This window comes from Gopherus flavomarginatus, chromosome 2, assembly GCF_025201925.1.
Source record: "Gopherus flavomarginatus isolate rGopFla2 chromosome 2, rGopFla2.mat.asm, whole genome shotgun sequence".
Lineage (NCBI taxonomy): Eukaryota > Metazoa > Chordata > Testudines > Testudinidae > Gopherus > Gopherus flavomarginatus.
Window position 1 is genome coordinate 173,174,512 of NC_066618.1, and position 24,001 is coordinate 173,198,512.

The 24,001-nt window shown below is 40.9% G+C and overlaps 1 protein-coding gene across 1 annotated transcript in view; it reads left to right on the top strand.

Annotated features, from left to right (window-relative positions):
* The first annotated feature begins 1,536 nt into the window (after positions 1 to 1,536).
* Positions 1,537 to 24,001, top strand: part of LOC127044827 (glutamate decarboxylase 1-like) — a 75,175-nt gene continuing 52,710 nt past the window's right edge. Inside the window, exons 1-2 of the mRNA XM_050940040.1 lie at positions 1,537 to 1,654; positions 14,162 to 14,325. Coding sequence (XP_050795997.1) covers positions 14,323 to 14,325 — 3 coding nt within the window. The 5' untranslated portion in view covers positions 1,537 to 1,654; positions 14,162 to 14,322. The remainder of the gene's footprint in view (positions 1,655 to 14,161; positions 14,326 to 24,001) is intronic.

The window sequence follows — 24,001 nt, forward strand, 5'->3', positions numbered from 1 at the left end:
GGCCCTTTAAATTGCTGCCGGAGCCTCTGGGTAGTGCTAGAGGTCGCGGGGTGCCCTGGGCAAGGCCGATGCTTCCAATTAGGCAACCTAGGCGGTCGCCTAGGGCACCAGGATTTGGGGGGGTGGCATTTTGCTGCCCTTGGCGGCAATTCGGCGGCGGGGGGGTCCTTCCGCACTCTGGGTCGTCATCGGCAATTCTGCAGCGGGTCCTTCACTCACTCCGGGACCCGCCGCCGAAGTGCCCTGAAGACCAGGAGCATGGAAGGACACCCCACCGCCGCAGAATTGCCGCTAACGACCGGGAGCGCGGAAGGACCGCCGCCTAGAGTGCCAAAAACCCTGGCGCCACTCCTGGCCCTGGGCCCTTTAAATTGTGACAGGCTGTGCTGAAGGGCTGGCTGGGGGAGTCTGGCCCCAGCCCCATCCCTTCTGGTTGCTCAGGACCCCGCTCGCTTTGTGTGCTGGTAAGTCCCTTAAGTTACTTTCACCCCGGTCCTCATCATCAGGTAACAGAAGGAACCTTCGAGCAGAACAGCTGCACCGGTAACTGACATTCCTCAGGATATAATCCGGACTGTTTGAACAGCTGCGTCCTCTTTAATTCTCCAGCCTTTTACACCACTTTGCTGTGGGAGCAACCAGCTCACACACAGTCTCCAACATGTAAATCACTCCCAGCTACATGGTAAGAGTGCTATGACCAATCACTCTTGAATTACACTGCACATCAACACCAGCAAATTCCCAGTCCCAGAAATGTACCTCTTCTACTGCCCAGCTCTCTCCTGGACAACACAAGCTCATTTAAATCTGTCATTTTATTAATAGAAAATGATAAGTACAAATCCTTTTCTCTCAAATGGAGTTTCTCAAACACTTCAAATCAGGCACACTGGTTTAGATAAAACAAGTTTAACAACTACAGAAAGATGTGATCACTTACAATCTCAGTAAAAAGGCATAAAAATCAGAATTGGTTACAAAGAAATAAATGGTAAAAAGCAGCTAACACCTAACATAACAAGCTAAATAAATTCAAAGCAAAAGTGTCTCTCACTACTTGCTTCAGCAGTTTTACTAGCTGAATTCCTTTCAGACAGGATCCCTCTCTCAGTCCAAAGCTATTTTTTTGTTCCTCGGTGTAACGTGCTTGGATGCTCTGCAAGAATGAGGCCCACACACACTGTGAGTTATTTGGCTTTAATGAAGGTAAAGTGACACATTTGCAATGGGGACCCCAAGCGTTGCTGTTACTTTGGTGGGGAACCCAGCACCGAAGCTCAGCTCGGCCTGGGTTGGAGTCCAAAGGCGGGACCGGGAGCATACAGCTATATAGACACAATACAAAAGCAACTTATACATATGCAAAAAGGGACTTTCCACAGGCTACGTCCGCCCCTTGGCCAAAAGCCAGGGACTGTCTATGGGTGGTGTACGCCCTTTGGCCTAAGGCCATACAAGCTAGTTTCAACCAGTTAAAAGCAAGTTATAACTGGCATGCCGTGTCCTACAACGACCGGCCACTTAGCAAGCAGGGGCTTTCCACAAGGCCACTGGGAAAGCGGAAGTACCCTAGCTAGGCCGTGACATGATCTTCCGCAGTCCCCTACACTCAGGTACTGCCGTGGGTAGAGAGAAAAGGAGGAGTATCTTGGTGAGTCTGTTTCCCATTCTTATGCCTTTTCCTCTTCTTTGAGGATCATCTCCTGCTGGGGTTCAGAAGACAGAAAGCCTGTAGGGACAGGAACCTCCAGCTATTTCTTTGCCAAAATATAAATTTCTCGCTCATACTCTTTTTCCTGACAAAGAATGGCCACTTAATGAAGGGATGGTCCATTTCATTTCATTGATACCTGGCTGAGGTGCCAATTTGTCTTTTGTCTCCGAGGAACTAGTTTGTAGCGGCTTCTCCAGATTCAGAATTTTCTTAGGAACAGCATACAGTAGAATTTTGTAACTTTACATACAATGTTGCCACATGTATTTTACCAGGGCAATAATGATCAGCAAATCATGAGTTTTCAGACAATACCTTACAAGGTATAGTTTGTACAACATTTATCACAGTCTTGAAAAAGGAGTGGACATAGAGATATGGATAATCACAGTAACCACTCCCCAACTCCTTTTTCTTCCTTTAGCAAACATACTAATATAATTGTTCCTTGTTTTGTGATGCAATACATTCCACTCCTGTTTAGCCAAATGACGTGGGGACATGTGAACATTTTGGATAACTTAGTATTTGGATAACTGGAAGTGCTATTAACTAACGTAGGGCTACATTGTGGGGACACTGGATTTAGATAATTAGGATGTTCAGAAAAGGGAATTTGGATAACTGGAATTACATTGTATTCCGATATTAAAATGGATAATAAAGGCAAAGAATGTGTATATCATAAAGAGGCAACCCAGTTATACAAGATTAACTGCTATCTTTGCTTGAGTCTTTGAGCTTGTCTACACACACACAAATTATACTACAGTTAAAGCGTACAACACCTCCACCCCCATCCAGCATGGAAGCAATTACATTAGTGTAAAGGTGTCGTACTTATCTCGTTTGTTCCCGGAATAGAAAGGGAATAAGATATCCTGGTTTAAGGCACCTTTTTTCCAGTATAAGTGTGTCCACATTAGGAGTTGTACCAATTATCAGCAGAAAATCATAAGAATAATTTGTGAGTTCAAAAACTGTGTATAAACCAGGCCTTAATACCCTCCCCATTCCCCATTTCTCATTTTTTATGTCTTTCTTGTTTGTCAGCCTCAGAAACTGACATGGTCTTTGTTTTGTATGCTGAGTGCAAGGTAGCAGATGTGACCAGGAAGCTGATATCATAATAGTCATTTTATTCCAGAACTGTAACCCTTTTTTCTATATGGGGGACTGATCTTTCAAGTTTTTGATCACCATCAACTCCTGGTGAAGTCAGCGGGAGCTCAGAAGTTCTAACGATAGAGCCTTTACTAAAGTCCACCTGTAGATTCATTTTTTAGTGATTAGGATCATTACCTAGCCTGTTCAATACATTAGTATTTGATTCTTCCTCTTTCTGTTAACCTCTTTGACATTTATACTCTTTGAATCTCATTTTGTTGATATCAACACACTGCTCATGTTGATGTGCTTTTAATCTATCCTTCACAGTCATTGCCATATTTCAGTTGTATGCTGTCTGAATCTGATCAGTGTGCTTTCCATTGCATCTTTAGGGCTCTTTTGTAGATTATTGTGTTGACAGGTGTTAGCAGGAGGTGCTGTTGGTATCCTTAGAACCAGACATTGGTGTTGGACTCAGATTCCTGACAGAAGGGATTGCCTGCTTGCTGTTTGACCATCTGTGTTCCAGGATTGAAGTATATGTGTAAATAAAACATGTTACACTTAGCATACACCTAGTCTCCATGTCACAGATTTCTCCTCTACTGGGAAGCTGACCTGAGAGGCCCTGGACATCTGTTACTGCTTAACAGAGGGATAACATTGAATCTCGCTGTCTCAGCATATGCACCATGTGCCTAACCATTTAATAACATGATCATCAGCCAGGTGAAGAGCCGATAGCCCACCATCAAAGTTAGTCCGTGGGTATTCATCAAGGATATGTGACATAGTCTAAAGTTGACAGCATCTACATCACAGGTCATTACAGAAACCCCATATGAAGAGAATGGCTACACAATTGCTCTGTCCTGTTTGAAACTAGGTCAGGGATGAACACAGGTGCCTTGGCAGGTCAAAACCTGGTGAGCAGATAGTTGGGTCAGTGACGAGAGAGTGATTAACAATTGTTGTCACTGAGCACTTGTTACATCAAGCAGATTTCACCATCTTGTTCTGTGGGACCATAAATGACCATAAAGCCCATCTAGAAGAGAAGCGAACTGGCAAGTGGCTGAAGAGGTCTGAGTACAGAGGCAGGTCACAGTTCTCACAGATCTTGGCCATGATGGAGGCCCGTTCACAGTGAACATGAGGTGGTGCTGGGTTACTAAGTATAGGCATCCATGGCAGCAGAGTTGCACGTAAAATCCAGGGAACAATGCTATTTTCCCTTAGTGTTTTCTGAGTCCCACTCTCAAGCCAGTGTCTGACCCACACAAACACCCTTCCTCCTCTCTCATAATAATAGACTATTTTTAATCAAAGAGAAATTGATCAATATTGGTAGATAGCAGACCCTCATTCTCACTTTTTTTAATAAGTGAAGAAAAGGGAGGAAAGACAAACCAGTCATGATTTAAAATCTGGAGAAATCTTTTATTTTTATTTTGCTGAACTATCATAAGCTAGGAATTCACCCAGGTGGTGTAAATAAATAATATTGCTAATAATAATAATAAAACCCTTCACACATTTGAATGTAACTGTAGCTTGTTATCTAAACATAGCAAGAGGAAAATTGTGCTTGGAATATTTTTAGAACAGCCCCTGGGTTCATTAATTTTTTATCTGTCAACAAAATGAAAGAGCAGTTTTGGAGTAACGTATTAAAGTGCTCTGCAGTTACTGAAGAAACTAATTATGATGAACAAACCACCTTCTAGGACAGAAGCTTCTGTACATTCCCTGGCAGACATGCAGATTGTACTGCATTAAAGTATTATCAGTAACTCTCTTTTTTTTTATTGATGAAGGGTAAGTCACTGGTTTTAAATAGAATCTCATCTCAGAATATTTCCTGTAGGCCATATGTCTATTCACTAAGAACATGAACTAAAAAAAAAAAAAAGAGAGAGAGAGAAACTGGGTTCCATTTTAATTTATTCTTAATTTTAAAAAAATGCAGCTAATTATCCATCCTTTCAAATAGTGATGTCAAGTAAACTTAACCTTTGCCACTATTCAGGAAAGCACTGAACTTTATTCCTATTCAGGAGAGATTGGCCTTGGGGGACTTAAGCTCAAATGCTCTCCTGACTAGGTATGCTTTTCAGAACCAGGGCTCTATTTCAGAAAGCCCATAAAATATTCTCTATGCCAATGATTCCCCATGGTACTTCTGCATGAAGGAGTGGGCAGTTAGATTAGTTACACAGGAAGAACATATACACTTCTGTGCACTGGGAAGACAATTTATGAGCTGGTTCTGAATACTGGTGTGGAAGGGAATGTTATTGGAAAATGAGGGATAGATCAGTGGATATCAAATTACCACAAACTCCCACACAGCTTGTATGGAGGAGTCAGGACTGGTATTTCAGCTCAAGGGATAAAAATGTGGGCATGGAGGAGCTGCAAAGCTGCCCCTTATGATTCTGAGTTGCAGTTTTGTCCACCAAGTCCCACTCCATTGCACCACCTCAATGTCTATGTAGTTCCTCACACAACCCACTCCTCCCCCTGTGTCCTGGCATGGCTCACTCAAGAGCCTATCACAACTACAATGCCTGTACTTGGGAGACTGCTCCTGGGAACATAGGATCATCCTGAGGAGGGGAAACGGGGAAGAGGTGGGGCCATAATAAAGTTGAGTTGTGCTCTGCCTCTTACTTGGGCCAGTCACCAAATACAACAATTTGGCTTTGAATGACTAGACAGAGTAATTAAAAAAACTAAAGAAGTGATCTTTACTTTAGGCTATGATAACTCACTCTTGATCTAATTTTTGTCATTGAAGTAAGATGAAAGGTCCTAAAGGAATATTCTGTTCTCATCAAGGGTAGGTTGTTATGCTTTTAGAAAAAGCAAATATAATCTGATAACACTGGAGATTTGCAGAATAAAAAATATGGATGCTTTTTGATCTGATACTGCTTAGAAAAATATTGTGCCAGCACAAAATACAGAATAAGAGTAATACATGAATTCTTTGTAACAACTGAGAGGACTATGGGACATGATTTTTAAAGCCATGGAACATATACTGTATAGGGGTGTACCTTCAAACACAAATCCAAATATTAAAATAAAGGAACCTTTTACCGCATGAACTGGATGATAAACTGCTTATAATGAGACAAAGAAAACTGGCCTTACCAAAATAAGGTTGATGTTTAAGGTTCAGGACCTAGTTTTCAGCAGGGAATGCTTCTTCAAGAAATAACCATAGGACCCATGATTTAAATTGTCATTCAGGACAACAGTTATCTTCAGAAAAATCTCATTTAGAGTTGAGATGTCCCATAAAATTCACCTCTTCAGACAACTAAACAAATAACCTTGTTATGTTCATTATTTCTTATGAACTGTGCACCACTGAAGATGTGTTGCTGCCCCTTCCCCTCACTTCTACGAAGGTTCTGGCACCCTTGGTTAACACTTGCAGATGCAAGCTGCACTGAACAACATGAAGGGGAGATGGCTGGATGAGGGAAGTGGTCAATGGAAGCATGTGACTAGGAGAAAAGACTGGTTAATGAAGGAAAAACAAAGCTCAGGGACAGGTTTGCTGAGTTGGAAAATGAAGAAGGGGCACAGCAGGCAGTAACTGAAGGTGGCAGGGCAAGGAAGAGAAGAGTGTAGTCCTGTAGGAAGAGGGCAAAAGCCAGAGTTCAGAGCCCCAGGAGGATACAGGATGACTTGCAGATGATTGCAAGAGAGAATAAAAGACAAAAAGACTTGCAGCCAGAAAGAAGAGGAGGAAGGCCTGAGAATCACACGACCACCAGCAAAAGGCAAGTCTATGTGACTGGGCACTCTCCACTAAGAAGAACAGACAGGCCTGTCACTGGAGCTAATTTGGAGAACAGAAGAATGTGCTGTGTGCCGGGAGCTAAGATACAGATGTGGATCTGAGGCTGAAGAGGATCCTAATGAGAGCAGGAAAGACTCCACTGTTTGTCCTGGCACAGCTAGATTCTTGCTGGAATGTTTCAAGGGAGACTGTGAGACTGGGGAAGATGCTTAATGAAATGAATGGTCAGGTATCTCCAGTGGGATTCTGCCTGTCCCTAGAGAAGGAGAAGGAAGGCAAGACAAGATTTTGATGATTAACAGATGGCTCAAGCAGTGGTGCTATAAAGAGGGCTTTGGTATGTTTGACCATTGGGAGGCATTCATGGGCAGAAGACTGTTCTCATGAGATGGAATCCTCATGAATAGGGAGGGAAATAGACTTCTGTGATGGAGGTAGGCACAACTCATTAAGAGCTTTAAACTAGGAACTCAGGAGAGACAGTAGGTAGGTGCTCGTGTAATCGCCACACCTGATTTTAACATTCAGAGGGAAGAAAATCAAATAAGAGTGGATACAGCAATGGAGAAAGGAACAGCAGTGGGTAGGAGAATGGACATTAAGGGGAAGGACAGTGCTGATGCAAGTCGTATATGTGATACTGGCAGTAGAATAACTGTACCCAATCGGGCGAGGAATGTGGGAAAAGCCAAGCAGCAGCAATTAAGTTGTGTGTACTGAATGCAAGGAGCTGGGCAACAAAATGGAGGAACTAGAACTACCAGTGCAGGAAGTGAAACCAGATATTATAGGGATAACAGAAACATGGTGGGATAGTAGTCATGACTAGAGTACAGGTGTTCAAGGGTATATGCTATGCAGGAAAGATAGAAATAAAGGCAAGCATGGTGGGATAGTATTGAATACTAATGAGGTGGACTGTAAAAAAATTAAAAGTGATGGAATGGATAAGACAGAGTCTGGGCCAGAATCACTTTGGGAAAGAAAGGTAATAGAGTTTTCCCTAGGCTAGTGCTTGGGGTATGCTACAGACAGATACAGATTGGAGGACAAGTGCTACTAATAATAGTAGGGTCCAGATTTTCTTGGATGTGATAGCTGACAGATTTCTTCACCAAACAGTTGCTGAATAAATGAGGGGATGCCATTTTAGGTTTGGTATTGGTGAGTAGTGAGGACCTCATAAGAGAACTGATTGTAAGAGACAGCGTTGGTTTGAGGGATCATGAGCTCATTCAGTTTAAACTAAATGCAGGGACCAAAAAATAAATAAATCTGCAAAAAAGGTACTTGATATCAAAAGAACTAACTTTAAAAAAAATTAAGGGAATTGGGGACATGGACAGGACTGAAGAACTCAAGGATCTGAATATGGAGGAGGCTTGGAATTACTTTGAAAGTTTCAGAATCTATCTGAAACCTACATCCCAAGCAAGGGGGAAAATTTTATAGGGAAGGCTTGCAAATCAAGCCAGGTGATTAAGAGAAAGCAGACAACTTATAAGGAATGGAAGATAGAAGAGATCAGCGAAGAAAGTTACCTCTTGGAGGTCAGAAAGCATACAGATAAAATGAGACCTGCCAAAAGCCAAGCAGTGTTGTACCTTGCAGAAGGAATTAAAACCAATAGTAAAAAGTTCTACAGCCATATAAATAAGATGGAAAGAAGAGGTGAGACTGCTAAACACTGAGGAAGGGGTGGAGATTAAAGATAATCTAAGCCTGGCCCAGCACCTAAACAAATACTTTGCCTCAGTTTTAATGGGGCTAATCATAGAATCAGAGAAATATAGGACTGGAAGGGACCTCAAGAGGTCATCTAGCCCAGTCCCTGCACTCATGGCAGGACTAAGTATTATCTAGACCATCCTGGACTGGTGTTTGCCTACTGAAGATCTTAGGGGTAATGACAAGGTGGCTAATGGGAATGGGTATATGGAGGTAGAAATTACTACATCCAAGGTGGAAGTCAACTCAAATAGCTTAATGTGACTAAATCAGGGGGCCTGGATAATCTCCATCCAGGGAATATTAAAGGAACAGGCACATGAAGTTACTAGTCCAATAACAAGGATTTGTAATGAATCTGTAAACTCCAGGGAATTGCTAATCTAGTTCCTATTTATAAGGAAGAGGAAAAAGGTGATCTGCTAAACTACAGGCCTGCTACTTTGACCTCAGTAGTATGCAAGATCTTGGAACCAATTGTGAAAGAGAAAGTAGTTAAGGTCATAGGGATAAACAGTCATTGGGATAAAATACAACATGGTTTTTAAAAAGGTAGATTGTACCAGACAAGCCTGATCTTCTTTGAGAAGATAACTGATTTTTTAGACAGAGGAAATACAGGTTGATCTAATCTACTGGATTACCATAAGGCATTTAATACAGTTACACATGGGAAAATATTAGTTAAATTGGAGAACATGGGGATTAAAATGAGAACAGAAAGGTGGATAAGGAACTAGTTAAAGGGTAGAGTACAACGTGTCATACTGAAAGATGAACTGTCAGGCTGGAGGGACGTTACTGTAGAGTTCATCAGGGATCGGTCTCGGGACCAATCTTATTTAACATTTCTATTAAAAAGTGGGAATGTGCTCAGTAAAATTTGTGGATTACACAAAATTGTGAGATATTACCGATGCAGAGGAAGACCAGAAAATCACATGAAAAGATCTGGATCTCCTTGTAAACTGGAGTAATAGAAATGGGATTAAATTTAATAGTGCAAAGTGCAAGGTCATGCATTTAGGGACTAACAAGAAGAATTTTTGCTATAAACTGAGGACTGATCAGTTGGAAGACATGGGTGTATTGGTTGATCATGGGATGACTATTGTTGTCAGATGTTTGGCTGCATGCATTTGTTCTCTCTGCATGCTGCACTGGCTCTGACCAGATAGCCCATACAGCAGGCTCCGATCGAACTGCCCAATAAGACCACTAGACTTGATTTAGTAGTGAAGGCGTCTGGCCAGGTTTATTGCTGACAAAGCATGGTGCTAATGCCCCAGCTCAATGGTTACAGGTAAACTAACACACGTATGCCATGACAATGGATGCAGCTCAATCAGTGTTGGGACTTTCCACGGCTCCTTAGACTCGACGAAGGGTAAAAGTGAGGAATCCCAACATTTATAGACTGAGACAAACAATCTGGGTTAAACAATTTATGTATTATCTTACATATTTCATGAAATGTTTATTACTTCCCCTTGAACTTTCCTTCTGATGTTTCAGACTAAACATTCCTATTTCCCACTTGTCTTTGTACCTTTACTCCTGATGTGTCAAACAAAATATCAACTATTCATCACTTTTGTCAAACCATTTTATCATGTGCTAGGTTGGGGTGTTCTTGTGCTGGCCTGCTGAAATGTGTTTATATATTCAGCATGTTTTAGCAATGCTAGCAATACTGGTGCCGAGGTTATGTACCAGACACTGGCTTGCAGGCAAGTATCTGTCTTTGACAGGGTCTGACTGTTGCCCTTAGCATAACTTTTGCTGACTTTGGTTCAGACCTCAGGCCTTGCACCAGGATCATGCTTCAGGCTCTTTCTACTACAACTAAGAGCTGCCAATGTGATGTGGCTGTGAAAAAGGCTAGTGCAGTCCTAGGATACATCCGTCAAGGTATTTCCAGTAGAGACAAGGAAGTGTTATTACTGTTAGACAAGGCATTGATGAGACTTCATCTGCAATACTGTGTGCAGTTCTGGCCTCCCATGTTTAAGAAAGATCTATTCAAACTGAAACAAGTGCAGAGAAGAGCCACTAGGATGATCCGAGAAATGGAAAACCTGCCTTATGAGAGGAGACTCAAAGAACTTCACTTGTTTAGTCTTAACAAAAAGAAGGCTGAGGGGAGATATGGCTGCTCTCTATAAATATATCAGAGGGAAAATTACCGAGGAGGAGGAGTTATTTATTTTAAATGTCAGTGTGGACACAAGAACATACTGGCCATCAACAAGTTTTGGCTTTAAATTAGGTGAAGGTTTCTAACCCTCAGAGGAATGAAGTTCTGGAACAGCCTTCCAAGGGGAGCAGTGGGGGCAAAAAATCTAAGTGGCTCCAAGGCTGAGCTTGATAAGTTTATGGAGGGGTTGGTATGATGGGACTGCCTACAACAGCATGTGCCCATCAGCAACTGCCAGTAGCAAAAATTCCCAACGAAATGTGATGGGACACTAGATTGGGAATGCTCTGAGTTATTATAGACAATTCGTTCCCAGCTTCTGCCTGGTGGGTCTTGCCCACATGCTCAGAGTCTAACTGATCACCATATTTGGGGTCAGGAGGGAATTTTCTCCTGGGTCAGACTGGTAGAGATCTTGGAGGGGAGGGGGATCACCTTCCTCTGCAGCCTGGGGCATGGGTCACTTGCAGGTTTAAACAAGTGTAAATGGAGAATTCTCCATAACTTGAAGTTTTTAAACCATGATTTGAGGACTTCAGTAACTCAGTCAGAGGTTAAGGGTCTATTACAGAAGTGGATGGGTGAGGTTCTGTGGGCTACAATGTGCAGGAGCTCAGACTAAATGATCATGATGATCCCTTCTGACTGTAAAGTCTGTGGGTGTATCATAGCAAAGTCATAGTGGATTAAATTGTATGTCTGGGGGGAAAAACAAACAACTTTTGTTCTACATCTGATTCAGAACTTTCTATGGAAAAACAACTTCCAGATTATTTTATGGTAAAACAATTTTCAAAATGCTTCACAGCACTACTTTGGGCTTTAAAAAGAAGATTTGCAATTACATGTATTGTGTCTGTATTTCAGTGATTGCAAAACAAAATGGATTATTACAACAAATAAGCATCCTTGTACGTAAAGTCATTTATTCCTTTTAAAAAACTTGCCAGGGTTTATTATAATATCTGAGAACTGTAACTATAAGCAAAATCTAAAAATGTGCCGAGTTGCCCTGGAAGACATGCTGTATTCATTTGTTGTTCAGCTTCTTATTGCTGGCTGAGGTCATAGCTAACCTGTAATGGGTGTAAAATGAGCCAGCTTATTAATTTAAAATGCATAATTAGTTCATTTTTGTTGCCTCTAGCTGCTTGCAAGCATTTAATTGTATCATAAACTGTAGCCTAGCCCACTTTCCACTGCTGAACATTGCCAGACTTCAGAACTACAGTATTTAGCTGCAGTACCTCCTGATGGGCTCCTGAAAGTGGGTTGCTTCTGTCACACCTAAGTGAATGATATGGAAAATGTGATTTAAAAGGCTAGGAATGTGTACCTTTTGACAGTTCAGTGCATCAGAGAGAGAGAGAATGAGTACTCTTGTGTTTTTTACTTCTCTTAAGGATTCATAGTGTATCGCATGCCATCAACTTCTCAGGTCAGATTCAGACCTGGTGTAAGTGGGCTTCAGTGGGAGCTGCTTATGGTTAGCTACCAAATTCAGGCTTGGCATAATCTTTATAATGCATAAATATTTGTCTTGGATATTCTTCTTTTCATATAATAGTCTCACCATTATTTACCTACTAGTACTTTGAAATACTTGTTCACTATTGAGCCTTTACAGATCTTAGTCCTCCTGTTTCTATAAAGCCTATGATTTTACTTATTGTTTACTGCACTCTTGTTCCTTTATTATTCATTTCTAGCTCCTGTTACTCTATATTGTGTCCTGCTTTTATCGCTCACTTTCTTATCTTTCATTTGTTGCTGTTGCTCCTGGAATGTTGAACTTTGTCTAAAATTTTTTGAGGATAATGTTTCCATTAAAATTGTATTTGTGTCTGAAACATTATCTAATGATTATTACAAAAGCCATTTTAATGTTGAGCTGAGATAAATGGCTATCTTTTATAGATTTGGTCTGTCACATAGAAAAGACAGGCAGTTGCCAAGGGCAGCAAAATATTAGGGACTGTTAAATGTTCATTAGCTATTTCTGTTTGGGTGGCTACCGGATGATAGGAGGGAGTTGTTAAGGTGTCAATAACTATAGCTGGCCCTGAACTTTCATTTCCTGCTTTTGATTACCTTATTTCAACCTTTGAACATTTGTTTTTTATTTGGAAAATAGTTTATCAGAATAAACAAGTAGGAGTTCACTTCTGAGATTGCTGTAAAGGCATGTCCAGTATCAGTGTAAAATGCTGATTAAAAATTAGACTCATGAGGACTCACACGGAGAGGTTCTGGTGTCTTCATAAACCCTTGAGGGCCAGACTTTTGAAAGGGGTCTCTGTCTATTCTCTGCTTTTTTCACTGGCCATCAATTGTACAATTCTGTGAGCACTAGTAAATGCAAGCTTAATTAGACCATAGTGAAGTCTGCTATTTGCAGATACAAATGGTATTTGTGCCCACAATTCAGGTAGTTGTCTAAATTTTATATCACTCCTAAATTATTGTGTCCACAAAATTGCATCTGTTGTGTGTTGGGAGAGTGAATATCACAAATTAGAGGTTTTTTTTTAAAAAAAAAATGGGCCTTGAATATTTAATTCTTATCAATTAGTTGTTAAGTGATGACAGATAAGCCTTGGAAAAGAGACATAAGAGGTTTCTGCCCCACAGAGCTAAAACTCTAAAAAGTTTTAGAGTTTTAGCTCTGTGGGGCAGAAACCTCTTATGGAGAGAGAATATCATGATATATTCAGTATTTAGGTCATCTTGTGGGTCTTGAAGTAGATGTGAGTTTTTCAGACCATTTGAATGAGGATGGAATGCTGGCTTTGCCAATGTCATCACAATTTCTAAAGATAATATTTTACCAAATAGAATTTTGGATCAGACAATTAGTTTGCTGGAAAGTTGGCCATAATTCCCCAGTTAAAAATAAAGACCCCGATCCTTGGCTAAGGAGGATGAATAGAGTCTCACAATGGTGTGCAGGTAGGAGACTTCAGCAGACACTATGAATGAATATTTATATGGGAGAAGAGACCAACGCGAGAACTGCAACCACAACTGCCAGAGGGACAGACAAACTGTCCATGATCGTTGCAGTCTGTTGTATCTTTGCTTTGTGGAATTCGTGTTTTTTGCATAAGGTGTTGATGTGTGCCTTGCTTCATAGGTGTTAATAGCAACAGGACAAATCTGCTGTCACTTTGCTCTGTCATGGGCTGTTGTTTCCCAGTTACCTGACATGCTTTCACTTTTGACTTCATTGTGTCTTTATGTAATTTGTACTGACCATGATGAGATTCGATGCCTTGTTTTAACTGACTGTAAAATATGGCACTGAATGGTCTCAAGTCTGCAGATGAATGAAGGGACCAGACCAATGTAGCTGAACTTTTATGAGTATGCTTTGAGTGCAGACATCCAACAATTAAGGATTTTGATATTAGGAATCTTGTCCCAACATTTGACTGTACAAAATGCCGTGAAACCTCACATATGCAACTGATGATGTTTCCTGATATGGGGACGATGTGTTGTCCATGTCTCACAACCATATAGAAGTGTTGTTACCATAGCTGCCCAATAGACCTTTAACAGAGTGTTCATTTTGACACCCCTATCATTCCAGAGGCAGTGGGACAACATTCCAAATGCAGAACTCGCCTTGGCATCATCAGTTGTGGCATTCTGTGAGAGCATGCTCCCTAGATAGCAAAACTTCTCCATGGACTTGAGTGGAACATTGTTGATCTTAATAATTGGGTGGACGTGTGCATCGCCTGGCAGAGGATGGTACAGTATTTCAGTTTTCTTTAGGGTAATTGCTTGTGCAGTTAACCATTTTAGTTTCACAAAGTGATTAGTTATAAATTGAATAATGTTATTGATCAATTACACTGCTTTACAGTCAAAATGCTTCTGAAATAAATGTAGTCCAACTTTACTAATTCTGGGTCACTGAGAACGAAAATGATGCTTAAAATTGTTGATTGGCTCTAGTTTTCAAGATATGCTATTGGGTCAGTATATACGACCCTTGACTTGGGAATGGCAGAGGATAAGTGAGTTATAAAGGGAAGGGATCTCAATTTAAACCAGAAATGACTAAAATACATCTTTGACTGGATCTATGAATAAATCTATGACTGGGTTTGGACAGTACTTGCTTTTTAGGCAAAACAATGAATGATGCAATCTGAAGCTGGTATTGCGTCATACATGATATGAATTGCATCATGTTATTCCTAGAAGTCATGGATGATGCAATCATAACGAAGCTTACATCACTCTGCTGAACAAATTGCCCTATATCAGCTCTAGAAATCATACAGTGTCGTGCTCTCTTATTTGTCAGTGTTTGATTTTGCAAAGGGACACATTTCTGTTTAGCCAAAGTGAGCACAGATGCCTCATACTTGTGTGAACAGTGCAGATAACTTCTGCTATGTTCATGGTGAAGTGACTTTTGCATCACAAAAGCACAGTATAACCACTATGGTTAAGAAAGCCTATCACCTTTATTTTGGCTGCAAACTTGGAGATCAGGACAAGAGGTGGGCCCCACACATATGCTGCAAGACTTGTGCAACAAATCTTCACCAGTGGTTGAACAGGAAAAGGAAATCTCTGCCTTTTGCAGTGCCAATGATTTGGAGAGAGCCAACAGATCATATCAGCAATTGTTACTTCTGCATGGTGCCTCCAGTTAGGAAAGGTGTGTCAAAGAAGAAAAAGTGAACTGTGCATTATCCAAACATTCCATCAGCTATATGCCCAGTACCCCACGGAGAAGGACTGCCGGTTCCTGATGCACCAGAATCATTCTCACTTGAGTCAGACGAGGAAGAGGAAGAGGATGAAACTTCTGGTCCTGAACCATCAATGTCACAGGACCCACATTTTCTCCCATCCTCCTCCTCTGAACCACACCTCATAAGACAAAGTGAACTGAATGACCTTGTCAGGGATTTGGAACTACCCAAGAGTAAGGCAGAGCTGTTGGGCTCCAGACTACAGCAGTGGAATCTCCTGACAGGCTATCAGGGCAAATGGAGCCCATCAATGCTTGCAGACTATTGCTGGACAGTGACAAGAGATGCTCCATTTAATGAATACAAGAGACAAGCCAAGAAGCGCCGAGTAGACACTGAATAGGACAAAACTATGTACAGAATAGTTTTTTGCCTTTTGTTTCCTAATAAATTTTATTTATATAACCCTTTTGCTGATTTTTAAAGTCTTACATAAACAGGACAGGTGAAATATTATCATGTAAAGCAACCATAAACACATGAAAAGACCTAAGTTTACAATTTATGATTAAAACTCTACTATCTACACAATATACATAGACATAAAATGTAAAAACTTAAATATCTTAGAAACAGTAGCCAATAAGTTGTTTTAATTGTCATATTTGAATTCAGCACATCAAAATACATAATAAATAGCACATTTTATCTCTGAAGCAGATGACTTCTCAAAAATTGTAGACTAGTGTTATAGACTCATAGACTTTAAGGTCAGAAGGGACCAATATGATCATCTAGTCTGACCTCCTGCACAAAGCAGGCCACAGAATCCTACCCATCCACTTCTATAACAAACCCCTAACCTATGTCTGAGTTATTGAAGTCCTCAAATTGTGGTTTGAAGACCTCAAGCTGCAGAGAATCCTCCAGTAAGTGACCCATGCCCCGCGCTGTAGAGGAAGGCGAAAAACCTCCAGGGCCTCTGCCAATCTGCCCTGCAGGAAAATTCCTTCCCGACCCCAAATATGGCGATCAGCTAAACCCTGAGCATGTGGGCAAGATTCACCAGCCAGCACTCAGGAAAGAATTCTCTGCAGTAACTCAGATCCCATCCCATCTAACATCCCATCACAGACCACTGGGCATACTTACCTGCTGATAACCAATGATCAATTGCCAAAATTAAGCTATCCCATCATACCATCCCTTCCATAAACTTATCAAGCTTAGTCTTAAAGCCAGATATGTCTTTTGCCCCCACTACTCCCCTTGGAAGGCTGTTCCAGAACTTCACTCCCCTAATGATTAGAAACCTTCATCTAATTTTAAGTCTAAACTTCCTAGTGTCCAGTTTATACCCATTTGTTCTTGTGTCTACATTGGTACTAAGCTTAAATAATTCCTCTCTCTCCCTAATATTAATCCCTCTGATATATTTATAAAGAGCAAGCATATCCCCCCTCAACCTTCTTTTAGTTAGGCTAAACAAGCCAAGCTCTTTGAGTCTCCTTTCATAAGACAGGTTTTCCATTCCTCGGATCATCCTAGTAGCCCGTCTCTGAGCCTGTTCCAGTTTGAATTCATTCTTCTTAAACATGGGAGACTAGAACTGCACACAGTATTCCAGATGAGGTCTCACCAGTGCCTTATATAACAGTATTAACACCTCCTTATCTTTGCTGGAAATACCTTGCCTGACGCATCCTAAAACTGCATTAGCTTTTTTAATGGCCATATCACATTGGCGGCTCATAGTCGTCCTGTGATCAACCAATACTCCAAGGTCCTTCTCCTCCTCTCTTACTTCCAACTGTTTTGTCCCCAATTTATAACTAAAATTCTTATTATTAATCCCTAAATGCATGACCTTGCACTTTTCACTATTAAATTTCATTCTATTACTATTATTCCAGTTTACAAGGTCATCCAGATCTTCCTGTATGATATCACGGTCCATCTCTGTGTTAGCAATACCTCCCAGCTTTGTGTCATCCGCAGACTTTTTTAGCACATTCCCACTTTGTGCCAAGGTCAGTAATAAAAAAGTTAAATAAGATTGGTCCCAAAACTGATCCTTGAGAAACTCCACTAGTAACCTCCTTCCAGCCTGACAGTTCACCCTTCAGTACGATCCGTTGTAGTCTCTCCTTTAACCAGTTCCTTATCCACCTTTCAATTTTCATATTGATCCCCATCTTTTCCAATTTAACGAATAGTTCCCCATGTGGAGCTGTGTCAAATGCCTTACTGAAATCGAGGTAAATTAGATCTACTGCATTTCCTTTGTCTAAATAATCTGTCACCTTCTCAAAGAAGGAGATCAGGTTGGTTTGGCACGATCTACCTTTTGTAAAACCATGTTGTAATTTGTCCCAATTACCATTGACCTCAATGTCCTTAACTACTTTCTCCTTCAAAAGTTTTTCCAAGACCTTACATACTACAGATGTCAAACTAACAGGCCTATAGTTACTCGGATCACTTTTTTTTCCCTTTCTTAAAGATAGGAACTATGTTAGCAATTCTCCAGTCATATGGTACAACCCTTGAGTTTACCGATTCATTAAAAATTCTTGCTAATGGGCTTGCAATTTCATGTGCCAGTTCCTTTAATATTCTTGGATGAAGATTATCTGGGCCCTCCGATTTTGTCCCATTAAGCTGTTCAAGTTTGGCTTCTACTTCAGATGTGGTAATATCTACCTCCATATCCTCATTCCCATTTGTCATCCTTCCATTATCCCTAAGCTCCTCATTAGCCTTATTAAAGTCTGAGGCAAAGTATTTATTTAGATATTGGGCCATACCTAGGTTATCCTTAACCTCCATTCCATCCTCAGTGTTTAGCGATCTCACTTCTTCTTTCTTTGTTTTCTTCTTATATATATGGCTATAGAACCTTTTACTATTGGTTTTAATTCCTTTTGCAAGGTCCAACTCTACATGGCTTTTAGCCTTTCTCAGTTTATCCCTACATGTTCTGACCTCACTAAGGTAGCTTTCCTTGCTAATCTCACCCATCTTCCACTCCTTGTAGGCTTTCTGCTTTCTCTTAATCACCTGTCTGAGATGCTTGCTCATCCAGCTTGGTCTACAACTCCTGCCAATGGTTTTTTCCCCCTTTCTTGGGATGCAGGCTTCTGATAGTTTCTGCAGTTTCGACTTAAAGTAATTCCAGGCCTCCTCCGCATTTAGATCCACAAGTTCTTCAGTCCAATCCACTTCCCTAACTAATTTCCTTAATTCTTTAAAGTTAGTCCTTTTGAAGTCAAAAACCCTAGTCCCAGATCTATTTTGTTTATCCTTCCATCTAGTTTGAACTGAATTAGCTCATGATCACTCGAACCAAGGTTGTCCCCTACAACCATTTCTTCTATGAGGTCCTCACTACTCACCAAAACCAAATCTAAAATGGCATCCCCTCTTGTTGGTTCTTCAACTACTTGGTGAAGAAATCCATCAGCTGTCTCATCCAGAAAAATCTGAGCCCTATTATTCTTACTAGCACTTGTCCTCCAGTCTATATCTGGGAAGTTAAAGTCTCCCATGATCACACAATTCCCATTAGTGTTTACTTCATTAAAAACATTAAAGAGGTCTCTATCCATATCCAAATCAGATCCTGGCAGTTGGTAGCACACCCCAAGCACTATCTCGGGGAGGCTCTAGTAGCTTTCTTTCCCAGTATGCTTTTTGCCCAGACAGACTCTGTCTTATCCATTCCATCACTTCTTATTTCTTTACAGTTAACCTCATCATTGATATATAATGCTACTCCACCACCTTTGCCTTTATTTCTGTCTTTCCTAAACAGCACATAGCCTTCAATACCTGTACTCCAGTCATGACTACTATTCCACCATTTTTCTGTTATCCCTATAATATCCGGTTTCACTTCCTGCACCAGTAGCTCTAGTTCCTCCATTTTGTTCCCTAGGCTCCTCACATTATGTACAGACATCTTAATTTTTGCCGTTTGGCTTCACTGACATTCTTTACCCGGTTAGGCACAGACATTCTACTACCAGCATCACCTGTTAGACTGGTATCTACACTACCCTTCCTCCTTATGTCAATTATTCTGTCCATGTCTGTATCCCCTCTTACTTTGTTTTCTTCCCTCTCAAGGTTAAATTCCGGCTTGGAGATCACCTGGACATCTCCCAACCATCTCTCCCAAATTCCTAGTTTAAAGCTTTCTTAATCAGTTGGGCTAGTCTCCATCCTAGAAGTCTATTTCCCTCCTTACTCAGGTGAAGTCCATCCCGAGAGAACAGTCTTCTGTCCACAAATGCTTCCCAGTGGCCGTAATCCCAAAGCCCACCTTATAGCACCACTGCCTGAGCCATCTGTTGATCGCCATAATCTTGTCACGCCTTTGTTGCCCTTCTCTAGGAACCAGCAGAATCCCACTGAAGATTATCTGAGCCTCGATTTCCTTAAGCGTCTTCCCCAGTCTGGCATAGTCTCCCTTGATACATTCCAGCGAGAATCTAGCCGTATCATTCGTTCCCACATGAAGGACAATCAATGGATTCTTTCCCACTCCCGTTAGGATCCTTTTCAGCCTCAGGTCCACATCCCTTATCTTAGCACCCGGCAGACAGCACACCTTTCTGTTCTCTGGATCAGCTCTAGTTACAGGCCTGTCTATTCTTCTCAGTAAGGAGTCCCCAGTCACATAGACCTGCCTTTTCCTGGTGACAGTGTGATTCTCCGGTCTATCCCCTGCACCCACTGGCTGCAAGTCCTCTCAATTCCTATTCACCCTTGCAATCCTCCTGGGGCTCATATTTGGTGTTGCCTCCATTGACTCCTCCCCTCTTCCTGTAGGACTAGCAGCTCTTCTCTTTTTTCTTGCCCTCTCTTCTTCAGTGACCATCTGCTGTGCCCCTTCTTCATTTTCCAACTCTGCAAACCTGTTCCTGAGTTCTATTTCTCCTTCACTGGCCCATCTTTTCCTCTGCCTGGTTCTCTTAGTCACATGCTTCCACCGTCCACTTTCCTCACCCAGCAGTCTCTCCTCTGAATTCTTTGGTCCTGCTTCCATCTGCAAGTCTGAGCTTTTCCCTTCAGCCTCCTCATGTCTTTGCTCCATCATCTGCTCGAAACCCCTTCTAAACTCGACCAGAGTTTCCACCTTCATCTCCAACCCTCGGATCTTTTCTTCCATCAGCTCTATCAGGCCGCACTTCATGCAGACAAAACTCTTTTCAGGTACCCCCTCCAGGATCATGTACATGCCGCAGCTTCCACATCCAGTCATCCTCATTGTGTCTTTCACTGCTGCCTCTGTATCGGTCATAGCCTTCCCACCTAAAACCTGGTAGTCCAAGAAACACAAAACAAAACAAACCCCCAACAGGCATCAGAACACTGGCAGACCACCACCAACTCCCTTAACTAGCCTGTCAGTTCCTCTGCCTAAGTCTTAGTCTCCCCCACAACCTCCCGCTGTAATCTCCCTCTGAAATTCCCCTGTTTACAGCTCTGTTTGCTGGCTGCTGTGCTGCTGCAGCAGTCTATGCCGCTGCCTGACTGGCTGGCTACTTTTATAGGACCCCTAAGCAGGTAAGCCCAGTCCACTAAACAGGACTCAGCTTCTCTCCCAGCACACTGCCCCAGCAGCCTCCACACATACAAACTACACAATACACAAAATACAAGAACATGCTCTTCCAAGAGAACTCCCTCTGAAACTCCCTTGTTTACAGCTGTTTGCTGGCTGCTGTGCCACTGCAGCTGTCACACGGTTATCAGCAAATAGAAGCTCATTAATGAGTAAATCAGACATTTTTGTGCAGGCATGGAAACACTGCAGATAAAACAACTTCCTGCGGGTGTTGAACTGAATAATACTCCTCTGTCAGTGTTACGAAATGCATCCATAAGCTAAGGATGAGTAGTGTATCGTGCAAATCAGGAGGTTTATGGAAGGATTTGCAAAGTCTGGTTTTCACTTTTAAGCCTTCCTTGTACTGTCCTGATCCTAGGAGAATTGTGTGTAGGCCAGTCCCCCCATACAAGTACAAAGTACAGCTTCCCCAAGAGCTTTAGGCTTTGATCCAAAGTCCGAAATGAATGGGAGTCTTTCTGTTGACTTCCATGGGCTTTGGATAAGACCTTTCTAGCGCACATTGGAATCATCAAAGCACCTGGCAGAGCTGGTCACAAAAATCTGTCTCCCTCACTCACACTCACACACACACAGAGAGAAAATGAAAGTGAAAATGTATCATTTTATTCAAAATGATTCTTTTTTAATTTTATTTTTTACCAAATAAGATAAGATAAAATAAAATAATTTTGTTTTGGGAGGAAAAAACTACTTTCACTTTTTTTGAGTTTTTTCCTCCCTCTGGGAAAAGGGGAAAGAATTTTTTAAAAAGAAATTAAAAAATAAAATCCCCCCAAACATCAACATTTTCATTTCAGTTTTTTTCATCAGAAATTAAAAATTGTACAAAAGGAAAAAAATCAAACATTTTCCTTCATTTGAAAAGACATTCTCCAATAAAAAGTTTTAACTGAAAATTTTCCACTGGCTCTAGTGGAGTAAAGTCATAAGAATGTAAGAACATAACACAAGCCCTTGTTAAGAGCTTCCTAACCCAGAAACTATTTGCAGTGCAGCCCAACAACAACTTGAACCTTCAGATTTATGAACATTTTCTGATATGCCAGTGGATGGCACCCTTAATTATCTATATATACATATACATACAGATATCTGACCTTTTTCCCTCTTTGTAACATTTCATCATTACTAATAAATGAACTGAAAAATCATACTCATTCAAATTACACAAATGGTTAGATTTATTAATCTAATACTTTCATATTTCGACACAAACATTGTCATATAATTTTTCCATGTATCTCAGCTTCTAATTTAATTTTATTTAAGCTGCAAAGAATTCAGCCTCTTGCCAGCGATAACTCAAATGCCAGATTAGAAGGTCTAGTCTATAGGGCACAGCACACATTGTCCAAATTCAGTTACTCTGACTCCTCATGTGAGATCCAATTTTTTTTCCCTTCTATTATTTTTGCTCTGTAAATCATAACCATCTGCACTGTGTGCATGCACACGTGTATGTATGAACATACTTATATCTTTTTATATGGCACTCTGTTAACAGTCCCAGCCATGCTCCCTTCCCTCTCACTTCTCCCCCCCAACCCATGACCCCTAATTTCAGATCCAGGAAGGAGCTGTCATAAGTGCCCATGACTGTCACACAATCAGAGGATTTTTCTATGGTGGGTTCCTCCTGCAGTCAGCTATGTTAATTTTATGTCATCAGTTCAGCTTATGGTACAGCACTAGATTGCTGCACTACAGTGGAGACATTGAGACAGAATGTTAACCATTCATAAAATAACTTACCAATGATTGTTAAAGTAGATAAATACTTATCTCAATTAGCCCCTCTGAGACAATCTGCTTTAAGAATTAATAAGGACAGAAGAGCACTTCTTATTGATTTGCTGCCTTCTGACTGGCTGCAGTTCAAGGGAGGCTGGGATTCACGTGTCAATGTCCTTAATCTATATATACAGCTGACCAATTTAGAAACTGTGTCAGATTAATTTTGTCTTCAAATTATATTTCTGGAGAACATGCAATGCTCAAAGAGTTGGTTGAAATGCAAAAAAAAGCTTTTACAGCTTCCAGAATTGTTGTGGCAGGCTTTATTATGGTCCCCATCTTGAATTCCCTCCATGAAAGGAGAGAATGCAAGCAGCTCCTTTAAGAACCTTTCTGACTTTTTCTATATCATAGTGCTAATATTAATGGTATGTCAGTTTGTACTTCAGGAATGATCTATAATCACATCAAAAATTTCACCTCTTCAACCTCACTGACTTCGGTGGGGTTGTATGGGTTTAAGTGAGGGCAAAATTTGACCTCTTGGCTTCACAGTTGCTTCATTTATCTGCCAAAAGTATAGCCTATTATTTGAGCAAAGTCTGACACACTACTAATGATTTTCCTCAAGAGTACCAAGTTTATGGTGCTGTAGAGTCATAAATCCATTGGAAGCTTCGAGTAGTGCATAGTAGTAACACAAAACCTTCTGGGGCCTATAGAAATATGGCTACTGCATCACCGTTGCAGAGTCTCTAAGGAAGTGGGTGTGCAACGACATACACTCATGCTGGGCTGGGCATCTTTGGTTCAACTGTATTGGCTATAGACTAGCAGAGGCACCTGGTTGAGAAAAAAGTGGATTAAAAATACAAATCTAGGGAAAACTAATTTTACAAAGAGAGATGGCACGACTTTCAGCTCCTGGTGGTTTGGGATGTTCAAGCCTAATCTTTTGAAGCTGTTTATCAAAACTTAAAAGTGACAGATAAAATCTTAGATTTATTGCAGATTTAGTGGAAAATTAATTGCCCTTCTGATGACATAAGACATAACCATCAACTGTTAATAACCTATAATGTTATTTCACCAATACACTCATAATTAACAAATTATAAAATATATGTATTTTATCATTTAGCCGGCTAAAATCTGATACTTTTCAAAATATGTCCAAGACCTCCTCTTGCTGATATTTGCCCTCAGCATCCATCCATTTTAAAACCAAAATTGGCAGTTGGAATCCAAATGCCAGTTTTCTTACTCAAGAAGAGCTGGTTTTTCACTTTGCCTTTTCACACAACAAATGCAAATGTGGGGTTCAGACTGACCTAGCTGTACTTTC